The sequence below is a fragment of the Sminthopsis crassicaudata genome, chromosome 5 (genome assembly GCF_048593235.1).
Source record: "Sminthopsis crassicaudata isolate SCR6 chromosome 5, ASM4859323v1, whole genome shotgun sequence".
Classification (NCBI taxonomy): domain Eukaryota; kingdom Metazoa; phylum Chordata; class Mammalia; order Dasyuromorphia; family Dasyuridae; genus Sminthopsis; species Sminthopsis crassicaudata.
In genome coordinates, this window is record NC_133621.1 from 239436675 (window position 1) to 239456756 (window position 20082).

The following is a 20082-nucleotide window of genomic DNA, read 5'->3' on the forward strand; positions in this document are numbered from 1 at the left end:
GATATGCAGAATCTTTGGATAGTTTATTTATTAATGAGATATTTTATGTTGGCAAATGACTTGAATTTAAATTCTTAGCCATGAGAAGGAACAAAAAGTATACCTAGCTCCTAATTCTTAGCTAACTGTGAAATGAACTCTTCTATAGAAAAGTGTAAGGGCCCTTTAAATGGGCGGACACAGTGCATCGGGAGATTGAGGCCCAGAAGTAATTTCTGTGGATATTAGGACTGCCCTTGGGCGGGATCCTGGCCATATTGAGATAGTTTCGTAATGGGTGACTCTCTCGCTGATTGGCTGTGTGTGTGACCTCACAGGCCCTATGTAAGCCCACTGCAGGCAGCAACCGCCCTCTTTAACCTGGTGCTCTTCACTCTGGCTCCCCAGCCTGGGTGGCCAAGCCAAGATGGGTAGCCAAAAGAGGTAAGGGTTTTGGTAGTGAACACATGGGTCTTCTGACCAGGTGTTCACCAGGGAACCAACAAGTCAGGGCATCAGTTAGGGCATTATGTGAGTAGGTATAATAAAGGCTTTTAAGATTACATGTGGTTGTTCTTGAGTGCGCTACCGGTTACTAAGCTATAGATTCAAGAGATTGTGGCCAGAGACCTTAGAAGGCCTCAGAGGAGGCGAGCCGGGTAGAGCTCACACTGCAAAGGACAGTGGTCAAAGGTACTCTGGTGGGTCTAGGACAGACTAGTAATTGTAACTGCCAGGAGAGCACGTTACAGAAAAGAATGAATTAAAAAGCATTTTTAATAGTGATTTATTTTTCCAAATGCATGTAAAGATAGTTTTCAACATTCATTTTTGTAAATCTTTGTGTTTCCAATTTTTCTCCTTCCCTCCCTTACTGACCACCTTCCCAAGACAGCAAGCAGTCTGATATAGTTTAAATGATGTGCAAGTCTTTTAAACATATGAAAAAGGATTTTTAAGCTTTTGTATTCTCCTAAGTGCTAAGATTATAAATAGGAAACTAAGACAGTCTATAAAGTTTTAGAAGCTAATCAGATGAAAAGGCTTCATGGTCCTTAAAATGCAGCAAAATAATATACTTGGTAATATACTTGTTTTCTTTCTTTTGTTTTCTTTTTTTTTTTTTTTTTAATTTTTTATTTTATTTTATGATTATAACATTTTTTGACAGTACATATGCATGGGTAATTTTTTACAACATTATCCCTTGCACTTACTTCTATTCAGACTTTTTCCCTTCCTCCCCCAACCCCCTCCCCCAGATGGCAAGCAGTCTTATATATGTTAAATATATTACAGTATAATTTAGATACAATATATGTGTGTAGAACCGAATTTTTTGTTGCACAGGAAGAATTGGATTCAGAAGGTAAAAATAACAGTTTACATTCATTTCCCATCTTTTGTTTTCTTAATTCTACTGATAAAACCATATCCATTTCTGCTATGCAATCATTTTACAGGACCTTGGTGGTTTAAAAAAAAAACAACAAAAAAAAACTTTTCTAAATTTTCACTCTCTATGTGATCCCAGGAAGATGGCTTTCAGGTCTGGACTGGAAACAGCTGATATTCTTGAATGTGAGCAGAGATGTAGGTGGTCCGGGTAGTATAGGAGCTCTTTGGCTCAGTGTCTTGAGCACTGTAGTGTAAGGAGTGATAGTGGTAGTTGCTTGTTTCACCAAATAGAAGATGTTAGGATTACTAAGTGAGAACTCAGGTTGTCTGGACAGTGACAAGGTGAGAACTCAGGTTTTCTGGACAATTACAAGGTGAGAACTCAGGTTGACTTGATAGAGGGGGCAAGCTCATTGGCTGGGGTGGTTCTTCCCAGAAGCCCTTGCATTATCCCACGCCCATTCTCTGGGAGGATAAAAGAGACAGCACTGGGCCCAGAGAGCAGATCGGCCTGGAGAAGGATAAGAGCTGGAGGAGATTCAGAGCCAGGATTCAAGGAAAAGACTCTGCATTGCATCAGGCTTGACGGGGCTCCCTGCAGGAAGGGAAGTCACTTCTCTGGATAAGAGTTAACAGCAACTGCCTGGAGACAACCGGGGCTTCCTGCAGGAAGGGAAGTCACTTCTCTGGATAAGAGTTAACAGCAACTGCCTGGAGACAACGGTTCGTTACAGGAAGAAGAATCTGTCGGAGAGATTTGAGTAGAAGACACAGCAGATCTCTTCCCAGAGAGTGATCCGGCAGCTTCTAGAGACGACAGCTCATTACAATTGGCGCCCAACGTGGGGCAAGGACTTTTGCTTATCCTGACAAGAGGAGCTAGACCAGACCTTTGCACTAATGAAAACCAGGGATTTTCTCATGAGCCACAGTTCCATCTACTATCAGATTTGTTTTAGTAATGTGTCTCCCTCTTGGGCCCCTTGTTTGGAAGCCTGGGTTCTCACTTAGTAATCCTAACAGCCCCCTGTCTCTCAGGGTGCCTTTGTGATTCACCTAGGCTGGCTAGCTTGCCAGCCTGTGGTTCACAGCTCATAGGAGTTGCTGTTCTAGATGGTGGCTGTGGGAGTTGGACTGAAAGCAAGGTGAGTGATTTGAGGGACATTGCTTTTTTGAAGTTCTTAACTGCTTGTCTGTGGCAGTTTGGTTGGAGCTTGGTGGTGGTAAGATGGCAGGTCCTTTCTCCCCTCAATTGGAGAATATGGGATGGTGGCCTGGGAAAGTATAGATATTCCCAGAGATTTGGAGCTTAAGGTCCTGGCTATTACCATTTTGGTCTGAAAGAAGGTGGTGGCTAAGGTAATAATGGCCTGACTTGTCTAAAATATGCCATCTCTTGTCTCAGATTTAGGGTACTGTGCTGCTTTACTTGTGGTAGTCCTTCCTTTTGGAGTTATTTATCCTCACAGTCTGTCTTCTCACCTGTAAAAAAAAGGATTAATAAGATTTAAAATGACTGTGTCACAGCAGTCAGGACCTCATTTGGCAGTTCTTTGTACTGGTCAAATTATATGTTTAGTCCCACCTAATCCCTCTCCTTATCTGTAATAATTATACATGCAGAAGCTATTGAATAAATTGATTCTTTTTTAAAATATTTTTTTATTGTAGCTTTTTATTAACACATATGCATGGGTAATCTTTCAGCACCAACTCCTGCAAACCCCCCATTCCAATCTTTCCCCTCACCCCCCTCCCTCAGATGGCAGGCAGACCAATACATGTTAAATATGCCAAAATATATGTTAAATATAATATATGTATACATATCCATACAGTTATTTTGCTGCACAAGAAAAATTGGACTTAGAAATAAGGTAAAAATAACCTGAGAAGGAAATCAAAAATGCAAGCAGACAAAAATGGAGGGAGTGGAAATGTTATGTTGTGGTTCATACTCATTTCCCATAGTTCTTTTGCTGGGTGTAGTTGGTTCTCTTCATTATTGAACAAATGGAACTAATTTGGTTCATCATTGTTGAAGAGAGCCATGTCCATCAGAATGGGTCATCATATAGTATTGTTGTTGAAGTATATAATGATCCCCTGGTCCTGCTCATTTCACTCAGCATCAATTCAAGTACATCTCTCCAGGCCTTTCTGAAATCATCGTGCTAGTCATTTCTTACAGAACAATAATATTTCATAACATTCATTATACCACAACTTATTCAGCCATTCTCCAATTGATAGGCATCCATTCATTTTCCAGTTTCTAGCCACTAAAAAAAGAAGTGCCACAAACATTTTTGCACATACAGGTCCCTTATCCTTCTTCAAGATCTCTTTGGGATATAAGCCCAGTAGTAGCACTGCTGGATCAAGGGCTATGTACAGTTTGATAACTTTTTGAGCATAGTTCCAAATTACTCTCCAGAATGGTTGGATGCATTCACAATTCCACCAACAATGCATTAGTGTCCCAGTTTTCCCACATCCTCTCCAACATTCAGCATTATCCTTTCCTGTCGTCCTACCCAATCTGACAGGTGTGTAGTGGTATCTCAGAGTAGTCTTAGTTTGCATTTCTCTGATTAATAATGATTTGGAGCATCTTTTCATGTGATTAGAAATAGTTTCTATTCATCTGAAAATTATCTGTTCGTATCCTTTGACCATTTATTAATTGGAGAATGGCTTGATTTCTTACAAATTAGAGTCAATTCTCTATATATTTTGGAAATGAGGCCTTTTTCAGAACCTTTGACTGTAAAAATGTTTTCCCAGTTTATTGGTTCCCTTCTAATCTTGTCTGCATTGTTTTTGTCTGTACAAAAGCTTTTTAATTTGAAATAATCAAAAATTTCTATTTTGTGATCAATAATGATCTCTTAATTCTTCTTTGGTCACAAATTCCTTCTTCCTTCACAGGTTTGAGAGGTAAACAATCCTATGTTCTTCTAATTTATTTATAATCTCATTTTTATGCCAAAATCATGAACCCATTTTGACCTTATCTTGGTGTAAGGTCTTACATGTGGGTCAATGCCAAGTTTCTGCCATACTCATTTCCAATTTTCCCAGCAGTTTTTGTCAGACAGTGAATTCTTATTCCAAAAGCTGAGGTCTTTGGGTTTGTCAAACACTAGATTATTAAAGTTATTGACTATTTTGTCCTGTGAACCTAACCTATTCCATTGATCAACTAGTCTATTTCTTAGCCAATGTCACATGGTTTTGGTGACCACTGCTTTATAATATAGTTTTAGATCTGCCACAGCTAGGCCACCTTCATTTTATTTTATTTTATTTTTCATTAGTTCCCTTGAAAGTCTTGACCTTTTGTTTTTCCAGATGGACTTTGTTGTTTTTTTTTCTGTGTCATTATAATAGATTTTTGGGAATCTGATTGGTATAGCACTGAATAAATAGATTAGTTTAGGTAGTATTGTCATCTTTATTATATTCGCTCATCCTATCCAAGAGCACTTAATATTTTTCCAATTTGTTTGGTCTGACTTTATTTATGTGGAAAATATTTTGCTCATATAGTTCCTGACTTTGCCTTGGCAGATAGATTCCCAAATATTTTACACTATCCAAAGCTACTTTAAATGGAATTTCTCTTTGTATCTCTAACTGTTGGATTTTGTTAGTGATATATAAAAATGCTGATGAATTATGTGGGTTTATTTTGTATCCTGCAAATTTGCTAAAGTTGTGGATTATTTCTAATAACTTTTTAGTACAATCTCTGTGGTTCTCTAAGTATACCATTATATCATCTGCAAAGAGTGATAATTTGTTTTCCTCATTACCTGCTCCTTTAATTAATTCCTTTAATTTCTTTCTCAACTCTTATTGCCGAAGCTAGCATTTCTAATATATTATTGAACAGTAATGTTGAGAGTGGACAACCTTGTTTCACTCCTGATCTTATTGGCAATAGTTCCAGTTTATTACCATTACATATGATGCTTACTAATGATAGATGCTACTGACTATTTTAAGGAAAGGTCCATTTATTCTTATACTCTCTAGTGTTTTTAATAGGAATAGATGGATTTTATCAAATGCTTTTTCTACATCTATTGAGATGATCATATGGTTTTTGTTAATTTGGTTTTTGATATAGTCAATTTTGCTACTAGTTTTCCTAATACTGAACCAACCCTGCATTCCTAGTATAAATCCTACTTGGTCATGGTGTATTATCCTGGGATGATTTTCTGTAATCTTTTTGCTAATATTTTATTTAAGATGTTTGCATCAATATTCATTAGGGAGATTGGTCTATAATTTTCTTTCTCTGTTTTCAACTTAATCTGGCTTAGGTACCAGTACCATGTCTGTGTTGTAAAAGGAATTTGGTAGGACTCCTTCATTCCCTATTTTTTCAAATAGTTTATATAACATTGGAGTTCATTGTTCTTTAAATGTTTAGTAGAATCCATATGTAAATCCATCTGGTCCTGGGGACCAGGGATTTTTTTCTTAGGGAGTCAATTAATAGCTTGTTCTATTTCTTTTTCTGCAATGGGACTATTTGAGCTATTTACTTTCTCTTCTGTTAATCTAGGCAGCATATATTTTTGAAGGTAATCATCCAATTCACTTAGGTTATCAAATTTATTGGCATAAAGTTGGCCAAAATAACTCCTAATTATTGCTCTAATTTCCTCTTCATTGGTGGAAAGTTCTACCTTTTCATTTTTAAGACTAACAATTTGATTTTCCTCTTTCCTTTTTCTAATCAAATTTACCAAAGGTTTATCTATTTTGTTTGTTTGTTTGTTTGTTTTTCAAAAAACCAACTCTTAGTTTTATTTATTAATTCAATAGTTTTTTTTTTTTTTACTTTCAATTTTATTAATTTCTCCTTTTAATTTTAGAGTTTCAAGTTTAATATTTGATTGGGGGTTTTTTATTTGCCTTTTTTCTAGCTTTTTAAGTTGCAAGCCCAATTGATCTTCTCTTTTGTCTATTTTATTCAAGTAATCCTCTAGAGATATAAAATTTCCCCTTATTACTGCTTTTGCTGCATCCCACAAATTTTGTTATCTTGTCTCATTGTTGTCATTCTCTTGGGTGAAATTACTAATTGAGTCTATGATTTGCTGTTTCACCCTTTTATTCTTTAGTATGAGATTTTTTAGTTTCTAATTACTTTTTGGTCTATTTACCCCTGGCTTTTTATTGAATGTAATTTCCATTGCTTCGTGATCTGAAAAGGATGCATTTACTATTTCTACCTTTTTGCATTTGAATTTGAGGTTTTTATGTCCTAATATATGGTCAGTTTTTGTAGAGGTTCCATGAACTGCTGAGAACAAAGTGTACTCCTTTCTGTCACCATTCAGTTTTCTCCAAAGATCTATCATACTTAATTTTTCTAATATTTTATTTACCTCTTTAATTTCTTTCTTATTTGTTTTGTGGTTTATCTAATTCTGAGAGTGCAAGGTTGAGATCTCCCACTATTATAGTTTGTTGTCTATTTCTTCTTGCAACTCTCTTAACTTCTCCTTTAGGAATTTAGATACTATGCCACTTGGTGCATATATGTTTAGTATAGATATTGCTTCATTGTCTATGCTACCCTTTAGCAAGATATAGTTTCTTTTCTTATCTCTTTTAATTAGATCAATTTTTGCTTTTGTTTGATCTGAGATAAGGATGGCTACCCCTGCTTTTTTTACTTCACCTGAAGCATAATAGATTCTGCTCCAACCTTTTACCTTTACTCTGTATGTATCACCCTGCTTTAAATGTGTTTCCTGCAAACAACATATTGTAGGATTCTGGCTTTTGATCCAGTCTGCTATCTGCCTCCACTTCATGGGAGAGTTCATCCCATTCACATTTACGATTAAAACTACTAATTCTGTTTGTGGCAGCCCTCTTTGTAGTGGCCAGAAACTGGAAAGTACGTGGATGCCCATTAATTGGAGAATGGCTGAATAAATTGCGGTATATGAATATTATGGAATATTGTTCTGTAAGAAATGACCAACAGTATGATTTCAGGAAGGCCTGGAGAGACTTATATGAACTGATGCTGAGTGAAATGAGTAGGACCAGAAGATTGTTGTATACTTCAACAATAATGCTATATCATGATCAATTCTGATGGATATGGCCATTTTCAACAATGAGATGAGCCAAATCAGTTCCAATAGAGCAGCAATGAACTGAACCAACTATACCTAGCAAAAGAACTCTGGGAGATGACTATGAACCACTACATAGAATTCCCAATTCCTCTATTTTTTCCGCCTGCATTTTGAATTTCCTTCACAGGCTAATTGTACACTATTTCAAAGTCTGATTGTTTTTGTACAGCAAAACAACTGTTTGGACATGTATACATATATTGTATTTAATTTATACTTTAACATATTTAACATGTATTGGTCAACCTGCCATCTGGGTGGGGAGGGGAAGGAGAGGAAAAATTAGAACAAAAGGTTTGGCAATTGTCAATATTGTAAAATTACCCATGCATATATCTGGTAAATAAAAACTATTATATATATATATATATATATATATATATATATATATATATATATATATATATATATATATATATAAACCCTACTAATTCTGTATTTCCTGCTATCTTATTATCCCTAGATTATACTTTTCTTTTTCTTTCCTCCCTTACCACCCCATCCCCAGTATTAAACTTATGGGCACCACTTGCCTCACACAGCTTTCCCTCTTTAGGATCCCTCCCACCCTCTTTGCATTCCTTTTCCTTTCTTATACCTTTCCCTTATTTTTTCTGTATTCCCTTCTATTTAGACTACTCTTTTCCATTTCCCTTTTCCTCTCCCACTTTTTAATGAGGTGAGAGTAGTTTCTCTATAAACCAAATATGTCTATTATTTTCTCTTTGAGTCAAATCTGATGAGAATAAGAATTGCACAGTGTTCTTCCCCCTCCCTTAATTCCCTCAGATATGATAGGTTTCCTTTACCTCTTTGTGGGATATAATTTCCCTCTTTTTATCTCTTCTTTTCCCTTTTTCTGATACAATCCCCTTTCCACTTCTATTTCCCCCTTCTTTTATATTATAACAGTAAAATCAAATTATACACATGCTCTTTATGTATGCTTGTAACAGAAATATAGTTCTCAAGAGTTCTTTTTATCTTTTATGCTACTCTTGAGTCCTGTATTTGGAGGTCAAATTTTTTGTTTAGCTCTGGTTTTTTCATTAAGAATAAATGGAATTCACCTGTTTCATTGAATGTCTATCTTCTTCCCTGGAAGAAAATGCTCAGCTTAGCTGGATAGTTTATTCTTGGCTACATTCCAAATTCTTTTGCCTTATGGAATATCATATTCCAGGCCCTTCGATCCTTTAATGTGGAAGCTGCTAGATCCTGAGTGATCCTTATTGTGGCTTCTCAATATTTGAATTGTTTTTTCTGGCTGCTTGTAATAGTGTTTCCTTCATCAGTAGTTCTGAAATTTAGCCACAATATTCCTTGGAGTTTTTATTTTGGGGTCTCTTTCAGAAGGTGTTTGATGAAATCTTTCAATGTCTATTTTACCTTCTGATTCTATTACATCTGGGCAGTTCTCTTTGATGATTTCCTGTAAAATAGTGCCTAGGCTCTTTTTTTATCATAATTTTCAGGAAGTCCAATAATCCTCAGCTTATTTCTCCTAGATTTATTTTCCAGGTCTGTTGTTTTTCCAAGTAGATATTTAACTTTTTTTTTTTTTTTCCTAATTTTCATGTTTTGGGTTTTGCTTGATTGATTCTTGATGTCTCAACGAATCGTTCATTTCTATTTGTTCAATTCTAATTTTTAATGAGTTACTTTCTTCATTAACTTTTAAAATTTCTTTTTGTATATGTCCAACTGAGTTTTTAAATGAGGTGTTTTGCTCTGTGGAATTTTTTTCCATTTCACTAATTTTTTTTTAATGAGTTATTTTCTTTTTCCAATTCACAAATCCTACTTTCTTGGGAGTTCTTTATCTTTTCCAATTCACAAATTCTGTTTCTCTGGGAGTTCTTTACCTTTTCCATTTCATATTTCAGGAAATTGTTTTCTTTTTCCACTTTATCAAATCTTTCTTTTAATGAGTTATATACCTTTTCCATACTCTCTTGCAGAGCTTCTCTTTCCTTTCCCCATTTTTCTTCTAGCTCTCTTTTAAGATCTTTTCTAATTTCTTCTAGGAGAGTCTTGTGTGATGGGAACCAGGGTATATTCTCCTTTGGGGTTTGTCTGGAGATTGTCTGCTATTAGTCTCCACAGAGTTAGGCCACTTTCCTGTGCATTTTTTTCATTTATTCCCTTGGTATTGACTTTTTGTTCTTCCAAATTAATTTTGTTATTATTTTTTTCTAGCTCCATAAAATAACTTTGTGGTACTTTTTATAGACTGAATAAGTAAATGAATATTGTTATTTTTATTTTATTAGCTCATCGTACCCATGAGCAATTGATATTTTTTGAATTGTTTAGATCTGTCTTTATTTGTGTGAAAAGTGTTTAGTAATCGTGTTCTTATTTTTATACTTAAACTTACTTGTTTTGGCAGATAGACTCTCAAGTATTTTATTTTATCTACAGTTATTTTAAATGGAGTTTCTCTTTGTAACTCACTGCTGTAGTTTATTTTGTATCCTGCAATTTTGCTGAAGTTATTGTTTCAAGTAATTTTTTGGCTGATCCTAAAAGTATGCCACCATATCATCTTCAAAGAGTGATAATTTTGTTTCTTTGTGGTATATTCTAATAATTTCTTTTTCTTCTTAAGTGAAGAATAAATCTAACTTTTCTAGTAAAATATTAAATAATAAAGGTGACAATGACTATGCTTATTTCACCCCTGATCTAATTGGGAAAGTTTCTATCTTATTCCTATTTCATGATAGATAGATACTGCTTATCATTTAAAAAAAAAATCCTACTGCTAAAAAATTATTCCTATGCTCTGTAATATTTTTAATTAAGAATTTAAGAATTTAAATAAAATGCATAAGACTTTTTCTGCATTTATTGAGATAATTGTATAACTTTTTTTGATTTTGTTATTGATACGGCTCACTATACTGATAGTTCTTCTAATATTGAACCAACCGTGTGTTCCTGGTATAAATCCTACCTGGTCATAGTATTTTATCTTTATGATAAATTGTTGTAATCACTTTGCTAATAATATTTTATTCAAAAGTTGTGCATTAATATTCATTAATTGATCTATAATTTTCTTTCTCTGTTGTGGCTTTTGCTGGTTTAGGTATCAGCAACATATTTGTCATAAAAAGAATTTACTAGAACTACTTTTTCACCTATTTGTTCAAATAATTTGTATGGTACTGTAATTAATTGTTCCTTAAATGTTTGGGCAAATTCACTTGTAGATAAATCCATCTGGTCCTACATTTTTTTTTTGTTTTTAGGGAATTTATTGATAGATAAATCAGTTTCTTTTTCTAAAATAGGGTTTTTTCATTTCCTCTCTGTTAATGTGGGCGATTTATATTTTTGTAAATATTCATCCATTTCACTTAGATTGCCAGATTTATTGGCATATATAGTTGGGCAAAATATCTCTTATTTGTTGCTTCATTTTTAACTTCATTTGATAGTGAATTTACCCTTTTCATTTTTGATAGTAGTAATTTGGCTTTTTTTTTTATATCAAATTAACCAAAGGCTTATCTATTTTATTGGGTTTTTTATATAAAACCAGGTCTTAATTTTATTTATTATATTCAATAGTTTTCTTTTAATTTTATTAATCTCTCCTTTGATTTTCAGAAATTCTGATTTGGTATTTAATTGGGTTTCTAAAAATTTGTTTTTTTTTCTAACTTTTTTAGTTGCATGCCCAGTTCATTGATTTCTTCTTTCTTTGCTTTATTTATGTAAGCATTTAGATATAAAATTTCCCCTAAATACTGCTTTGGCAATAATTAGATGTATTTTTGCTTTTCCTTTGTCTGAGATCAGGATGGCTGCTTCTGCTTTTTTTTTTTTTTTTAACTTCCATTGAAGCATAATCTATTCTGCTCCAGCCTTTACTTTGGTACAATTCTTTTTTTTTTTTTTTCTCCTACATTTTTTTATATCATCACTTCAAAGCTACTTCATACCACATCCACTGTCTACATATCCCCCTTCTAACTTCCCTAATAAATATATAGTTCTTTAGACTTATAAATATCATTTTCCTCTTTAGGGATGTAACAGTTTAACCTTATGGAATAATATGATTTTTCTTTTCTGTTTACCTTTTTGTAGCTTGTATTTGTATTTATCTTGTGTTTGAAGATCAGATTTTCTATTTAGCTCTGGTCTTTTCAGCAGGAAAGTTTTAAAGTACCCTATTCTATTTGGTGTCATCTTTTCCACCTGAAAGTTTATGCTCAGTTTTGCTGGTAATTGATTCTTTATTGTAATCCAAGCTCTTTTGCCTTCTAAAATATCTTTGAATCCAAACAGAGGATTTTATATCTGTTCTTGAGTGGTGTGTGATATGATTGGACCTGCAATAGTGCAATAAAAATAGCTTACATATTTCATTTGCAGCCCAATCCATTGAGCAGCGACTAATGAAGATGGATCATTCTGCCATCCACCCCCATTTACTAGACATGAAGATTGGTCAAGGCAAATATGAACAAGGGTTCTTTCCAAAATTGCAAGCTGATGTCCTGACAACCAACAATAAGTAAGTACTTACTGAAGTAAAAAATTGGATTAAGTAATAAGTGAAGAGCATGAGGATATCAATTTCAGGCATGGCAATTAAACTATGTTGGTTACACCTGTGAAAAGTGATAGTCTTTTACATTATCTTTTACATTAAGATAATGTAAAATTATCTTAATAATTTTAAGATTACTAAATCTTTTAATTTAAAAGATTAAGTTAAATCTTCATCTTTTACATTAAATGTAAATTTGGAAGATAATATTGGATTTAATCTGCGTATAGCTTCATTTCTTTTTCTGTTGTAGAAAAAACTCATTATTATAATGTTCCTCTTTTTAAAAATTACATTATTGGGGCAGTTAGATGGCTCAGTAGATAGAGTGCCAGTCTTGAAGTCAGGAGGACCTGAGTTCAAATCCCAGACACGTAATACTTCTTAGTTGTGTGATCCTGGGCAAGTCACTTAACCCCAATTGCCTCAGTAACAACAATAACAAAAATTTACATGATTTGGGATAATGGTCATTCATTGCTTTGATTGACTGTTAAATATTGCTTATTAGTTAAATATATCAGTAAATTTATCAGTTTACAGAACCAAAGATAGAATAAGATAAAGGAACTCTTGAAGCATCCTTATTTTTTATAAGATGATGTCATTCAGACAGACATAAAAGTTAAGATTAGAATTCAAGGCTATTGTCTTTTTATATATGGATTTATTTGTTTTTTAGATTACTACAAATGTCTGAAAGATAGGTGTTTTTAATAAGCTGGTTACCAAGAAAAAAAACCAAAGGACACTATTAGTCCCAAAAAGTACATTTTCAGAGTGTGGTAAACTCAATGTACAGAGTGTGGTGGACTGAGAGTCAAGAGTAACTGAGTTCTAGTTTTGGCTCCACTATTAATTTATGCAAGTCAGTGTCACCTCCATGACCTGATTCCCCTATCTGCACAATAAATAACTTAGCATTTTATTGAAGCTAAGTTAAGTGACTTAAGATAGCCATGAGTGAGAATCATGATAGAACTTAGACCTGTTCTCTGACTGAGAGGACATTTGTAACATGCAGTTACAATTACTAGTCTGTCCAAAGCCCAACAGAGTACCTTTGACCACTGACCTTTGCAGTGTCAACTCTACCCAGCTCGCTGCCCTGACTTGTTAGTTCCCTAATGAACACCTGGTCTGAAGACCCACATGTTCTCTACCAAACTCCTTACCTCTCTGGGCTATCCATCCGCTTGGCTTGGCTTGGCTACCTCTCTCCTCTTCTCTCTGCCTCCAATTTATCCCATTCCCAGTCTGCAACACTTTTGTCAACAAAGGCTGCAATTTCTTCAGATGTTATGATCCATAGCTGTGGAGGCTCTCAGAGAATTGACCTGTCCCTTAACATCTTACTTCTCACAGTACTTAGGAAGAACATTAGTAGTTGAGGATATTATATTGAGAAAGGCTTCATATAATGGGTGGTATCTGAACTGCCTGTTGAAAGATGAGAGATTCTGTGAAGGGGAATTGAGGAAGGAGTATATTCAAGGAATAGAGGACTGACCACCAGCACAAAAAAGATTGAATACCTTCTTGGCAATGCAGTTGAGATCAAGGTGAGTACTGAGTAATGAGGCTGGAAATATATATTGGGCCCAGGTTGTGAGAAGAGTTTTAAAAGTGGGGAGAGAAGAGACTTCTGTGAAGATAGGACTTTAAAAGTCCTATCTTTGGAAGTCGGGGTTTAAAGTCTGTTTTCCTCCCTTCCGGCCCAGCAGTGACCCCATCTATTCGTGGGCCCATGCTGTAGGAGACTGGGAGGAACTGCAGGTAGCAAGTCCCCTGGCTCAGGCTGCAGAGATCTCATTCTCCCTTTCCTTCCTTATTCCACAACTCCATAGTGGTATATGGGATGGGATGTTAGATCCTCTCACCCAAAATAACTACTCAGAGGTATTTTCAGATACATACAGGAAGCATTTGTTCAGTCCTTTCTTTCTTTTTTTTTTTTTTTTTCTGAGGCTGGGGTTAAGTGACTTCCCCAGGATCACACAGCTAGGAAGTATTAAGTATCTGAGAGCAGATTTGAACTCGGGTCCTCCTGAATTCAGGGCTGGTGCTCTATCCACTGTGCCACCTAGCTGCCCCCCTTATTCAGTCCTTTCAAGGAGATATCCAAGAACACCAGCTGAGCAGCTTCTCAGTTCCAATCTTCCACCATGATGTGTGCTCCCAACCTGAAAATGATGAATTGATTAAATAGTAGAAGATTTGAGTTCATTGGATGGGCTGAAAAGGAAGTAACATTGACCAGTGGTCAGAAATGCTGCCTACTTCCTGTGGGTCATTTAACTTACTGAAACTTAGGCCCAGTTCTAATCTACTCCATCTCATAGACTTCTTGAGAAATCTTCACCTGGACCCATTCAGTCCCTCTTCTTTATTTCATAATTTGAAGATTTCTCACACCAGTCCTGATACATTGCTTCCACTAGGACATCCTTATTATCTAGGTCTTCAGACTCTTCCCTCTTTTCAGTATTAACTGTGACCCATTCTCTACCATTTAGAACCAACACCTGTACATCAGTGGAAGCTTTCAGGAACCTTTTTAGCTAAGAAATCTTGAACTATTCTAGTGATTAAGTGAATAAGCAAGTGGGTGATAAGATAATGCTTTTTAAAGCAATGAGCAGGAATCTGCCACATCACTTCCACCACCTCCCACTATCTGTCTTGGAAACTCTGTCATCACAGAACAATAGATTGGCATCTGGCATCTAGTTATCCACAGAACTATAGCATTGTCGAGGCCGGATGGCCCCAAGGCCATTATTCCATCCTTCCACTTCAAGCAGTGCAGACCCAGATTTATTTGGGACAAAGTGACAAAGATCTCATCTTCTAGAATTGCTTCAGTATGATAAGTGATGTAGAGCTGGCCCTGCCTAGTTGGGTCCAGACTAAGGGGGAGAGACAAGTGCCTTGTAGATGGCAGTCAGCAGCATCTGGCAAGGAAGTGCTTACTGAATGTCAGAATCAGGTATCAGGATTTTAGGTTGACCAAGTAGTTGGAATTTCATGGCTTGGAGTCTGGAAGAAATAACTCTCACAAGTAGATTAAAAATGCAGGGACTAAATATGAGCAAAAGAAAAAGAATAAACAAAAGTGGCATTAGTGTGGGGGTTACTAGAGACAGTAACCAGGAACCCCACCCAGAAGAAGACCTGGGAGTGGGGGATGGGGAAGATGAGACTATCATCAATTTCTCCCATTCAGACAACTTTTCCTAGAATAAATACCAAAGAACATATTCTCTAAATTCCTGCTTTTGTTTCCTCAAAGGAAATGGAGCAATGAATAGAACATTTGGACTTAAAATGAGAATGATCTCCTTTAGCAAAAACTCTAGAGCAGTGGTCCTTAAACTTTTTAAATAGGGGGCCAGATCACTGTCCCTCAGACTGTTGGAGGGCCGGACTATAGTAAAAACAAAAGCTCACTCTGTCTCTGCCCCTCAGCTCCAGGCGGGCTGCATAAACTTCCTCAGCCGTCAGGGCTGTAGTTTGAAAATCCCTGCTGAGAGCCTTTTCAGTCTTACTAGGAAAGACTTTTACCCAATTAGTACAGCTGTTAACAAAAACCAAAAGCAGTTTCAAGGCCCTGCCAGAGAGCATATGTGTAAAATCCTCCAGATAGACCTTTTTTTTTTTTTTTTTTTTATTATATATATATTTTTTTATAATATTATCCCTTGTATTCATTTTTCCAAATTATCCCCCTCTCCCTCTATTCCCTCCCCCCGATGACAGGCAATCCCATACATTTTACATGTGTTACAATATAGTCTAGGTACAATACATGTGTGTGAATATCATTTTCTTGTTGCACAATAAACATTAGAATCTGAAGGTACATGCAACCTGGGCAGACAGATATTAGTACTAACAATTTACATTCACTTCCCAGTGTTTCTTCTCTGGGTGTAGCTACCTCTGTCCATCATTGATCAACTGGAAGTGAGTTGGCTCTTCTTTATGTTGAAGATTTCCACTTCCATCAGAATACATCCTCATACAGTATTGTTGTTGAAGTGTATAGTGATCTTCTGGTTCTGCTCATTTCACTCAGCATCAGTTGATTTAAGTCTCTCCAGGCCTCTCTGTATTCCTCCTGCTGGTCATTTCTTACAGAGCAATAATATTCCATAACCTTCATATACCACAATTTACCCAACCATTCTCCAACTGATGGACATCCATTCATCTTCCAGTTTCTAGCTACAACAAAAAGAGCTGCCACAAACATTTTGGCACATATATGTCTCTTTCCGCTCTTTAGTATTTCTTTGGGATATAAGCCCAGTAGTAGCACTGCTGGGTCAAAGGGTATGCACAGTTTGATAACTTTTTGGGCATAATTCCAGATTGCTCTCCAGAATGGCTGGATTCTTTCACAACTCCACCAACAATGTATCAGTGTCCCAATTTCCCCACATCCCCTCCAACATTTATCATTATTTGTTCCTGTCATCTTAGCCAATCTAACAGGTGTGTAGTGGTATCTCAGAGTGGTCTTAATTTGCATTTCTCTGATCAGTAGTGATTTGGAACACTCTTTCATGTGAGTGGATATAGTTTCAATTTCTTCCTCTGAGAATTGTCTGTTCATATCCTTTGACCATTTATCAATTGGAGAATGGTTCGGTTTCTTATAAATTAGGGTCAGTTCTCTATATATTTTGGAAATGAGACCTTTGTCAGAACCTTTGTTTTTAAAAATATTTTCCCAATTTGTTACTTCCCTTCTAATCTTGTTTGCATTAGTATTATTTGTACAGAAACTTTTTAGTTTGATGTAATCAAAATCTTCTATTTTGTGATCAATAATGATCTCTAGTTCTCCTCTGGTCATAAATTCCTTCCTCCTCCACAAGTCTGAGAGGTAGATTATCCTCTGTTCCTCTAATCTATTTATTATCTCCCTCTTTATGCCTAAATCATGGACCCATTTTGATCTTATCTTGGTATATGGTGTTAAGTGTGGATCCATATCTAATTTCTGCCATACTAATTTCCAGTTTTCCCAACAGTTTTTTCCGAATAATGAATTTTTATCCCTAATGTTGGAATCTTTGGGTTTGTCAAAGATTAGATTGCTATAGATGTACCCTTTTTTGTCCTTTGTATCTAATCTGTTCCACTGATCTACCGGTCTAGGTCTATTTCTTAGCCAATACCAAATGGTTTTGGTGACTGCTGCTATATAATATAGCTTTAGATCAGGTACATTTAGACCACCTTCCTCTGAGTTTTTTTTCATTAGTTCCCTTGCAATTCTCGACCTTTTATTCTTCCATATGAATTTTGTTGTTATTTTTTCTAGGTCATTGAAATAGTTTCTTGGGAGTCTGATTGGTATAGCACTAAATAAATAGATTAGTTTGGGGAGTATTGTCATCTTTATTATATTCGCTCGGCCTATCCAAGAGCACTGAATGTCTTTCCAATTATTTAAATCTGATTTTATTTTTGTGGCAAGTGTTTTGTAATTTTTCTCATATAATTCCTGACTTTTCTTTGGTAGATGGATTCCCAAATATTTTATACTCTCAACATTTGTTTGGAATGGAATTTCTCTTTGTATCTCTTGCTGTTGCATTTTGTTAGTGATATATAAAAATGCCGAGGATTTATGTGGATTTATTTTGTATCCTGCCACTTTGCTGAAATTTTGAATTATTTCTAGTAGCTTTTTAGCAGAGTCTTTGGGGTTCTCTAAGTATACCATCATGTATCTGCAAAAAGTGATAGTTTAATTTCCTCATTTCCTACTCTAATTCCTTGAATCTCTTTCTCGGCTCTTATTGCCGAGGCTAGCATTTCTAGTACTATATTGAATAGTAATGGTGATAGTGGGCAACCTTGTTTCACTCCTGATCTTACTGGGAAAGGTTGCAGTTTATTTCTATTGCATATTATGCTTACTGAAGAGATAGACCTTTTTTTTAACAGTCCTTTCAGAATTTACTTGCCTGGGAGGCATGAGGGAATGCAGGAGTCAGGAGTTGGGGAATTAAAGGTGCCATGGTCTGGGGCAAAGAGGCAGCACTGGCAGCTGAATCTGCAAGGCTGTTTTCCCTTGGCCTGAAGTAAATCCCCCTTCCTTTACGAAACATAGCAGAAACCTCTCTAGGTCCACAGATAGCTTGCAGTAATTGTTCCCCTGCATACTTAATGGGATTTGGTTGTCAAAAATCCCCTTTCTTTCCATATAGCCCCCATGAGCGTGCAAAACATGAAAGGCATATTTGAAGTCAGTATAAATATTCACTCTCATTTCTTTCTCCAATTCTAAAGCTCTGATGGGGACAAAAATGCTTCGAACCAAGAGGGGAGTTAGAATCACCAATGATTGTCCCAGGATGAGCTTAGGGGCTTCCTCAATTAGGACGACTGTGGAAGCCATTGCTCACCAAATTTCTTTGAGAAGTATGCAAGGAATCCAGGATCAAGGACCTTGCCTCCCCTTTCATCATTGTACAATAGTAAAAAGCTTTAGATAGGGCTATAGTGGGGGAGAAGTCACTTTAGCTTTCAAGTCTTATTGTGGCCTGATCAGAGAAAGCTTTTCTGCTTCCTCTCCATAGTGAGCAAAAGGGAGATGGAGGTCTGGCCCAAATGATTAATAGATTGATAGGCAAAGTGAGCCTTTAGACAAAGAAACTCTTGCCCAGGAAGCAAGAAAGTTAAGGGTTTGTATAGCAGTAGCCAGAGAAGCCTCCAGGGCTGGGCTGCAGATCAGGATGTCATCTACATACTTGTATTATATCTCATGTCTTCTACTGACCACTTGCTCTGATTACAGAAATTTGCTATAAGAGGAAGAAGCAGGACATGATTATAATAGCGTCAAAACTGATCCTTCAAAGGTCTCAGCCTGAGAGCATATCCATGACAGGATAAAGTACCCTTAGCTCTTTTGACAAGCAATCATGCAGTAATAGTTCTACTTCATAGACTCAGTAATAATCAAGTGGGAAACAAAGAAACCGAACTGGGAAACTGAATCAGAAGGATCCCATTGTGAGGGATAGAAAATCCTATCCAAAAATGCCTACTCAGAGATCACTCATAGAAAAGCAGAATTATTTATTAGAATCTTGAGAAGCAGACCCCATCCTGGTCTGTGAGCCAGATTCAAAGCAGGAGAGAGCCACTCCCTTGAAGATGCTCACGACTTTTATACATTTCAGACAAAGAACCTCCAAAATCCCGCCCTCCATAGGTTGTGATTGGTCATATTTGATCAGTGGAATGCAGCTGGCAATGTGATTTATAGCTTCTTCGGCCAGGTATAGGTTAATCCCTATTTGGGCAAAGGAATGCAGCCTAGGCCTTCACGTGACTGGGGCCTAAAGGCCTGATTTTACGTTAGCTAGCAGTCTCTGATCAATATGTGCTTAATCTGTAAGTTCTTCACCATTCCTTACTCCACACACCATCTTAAGCAAAGGCCAAAGATTTCCTTCCAGCTCTTGCCCAGATAAGACAATCACCTGTAATAGCTCAGGAAGGCATCTCTCCAAGTAACTTATGACATTCCTTCCAAATGGTGGGTTATTATTTAATAATCTATCAGACAATCCTATCCAAATTCAAAACAATATTACAGTCTCAAGAGATTTCATCTCAGTAGCAAGTTTCACCTAGCAGAGGCTTCAGAAAGTCTATATAAAAACAACAAAAAATATCTTACAAACTATTTTTTTAATGGGGCAAAAGTATTTTTTTTATTATTATAGCTTTTTATTTATAAGATATATGCATGGGTAATTTTTCAGCATTGACAATTGCAAAATTTTTTGTTCCAATTTTTCCCTTCCTTCCTCCCACTCCTTCCCCCAGATGACAAATAGTCCAATACATGTTAAGTATGTTAAAGTATATGTTAAATACAATATATGGATACATATCCATACAGTTATTTTGCTGCACAAGAAGAATCGGACTTAGAAA

At 36.0% G+C, this 20082-nt stretch overlaps 1 protein-coding gene across 1 annotated transcript in view; it reads left to right on the top strand.

Annotated features, from left to right (window-relative positions):
- Positions 1 to 20082, top strand: part of DENND5B (DENN domain containing 5B) — a 242205-nt gene that overhangs the window by 136028 nt on the left and 86095 nt on the right. The window contains 1 exon segment of the mRNA XM_074270625.1: positions 11940 to 12081. Coding sequence (XP_074126726.1) covers positions 11940 to 12081 — 142 coding nt within the window.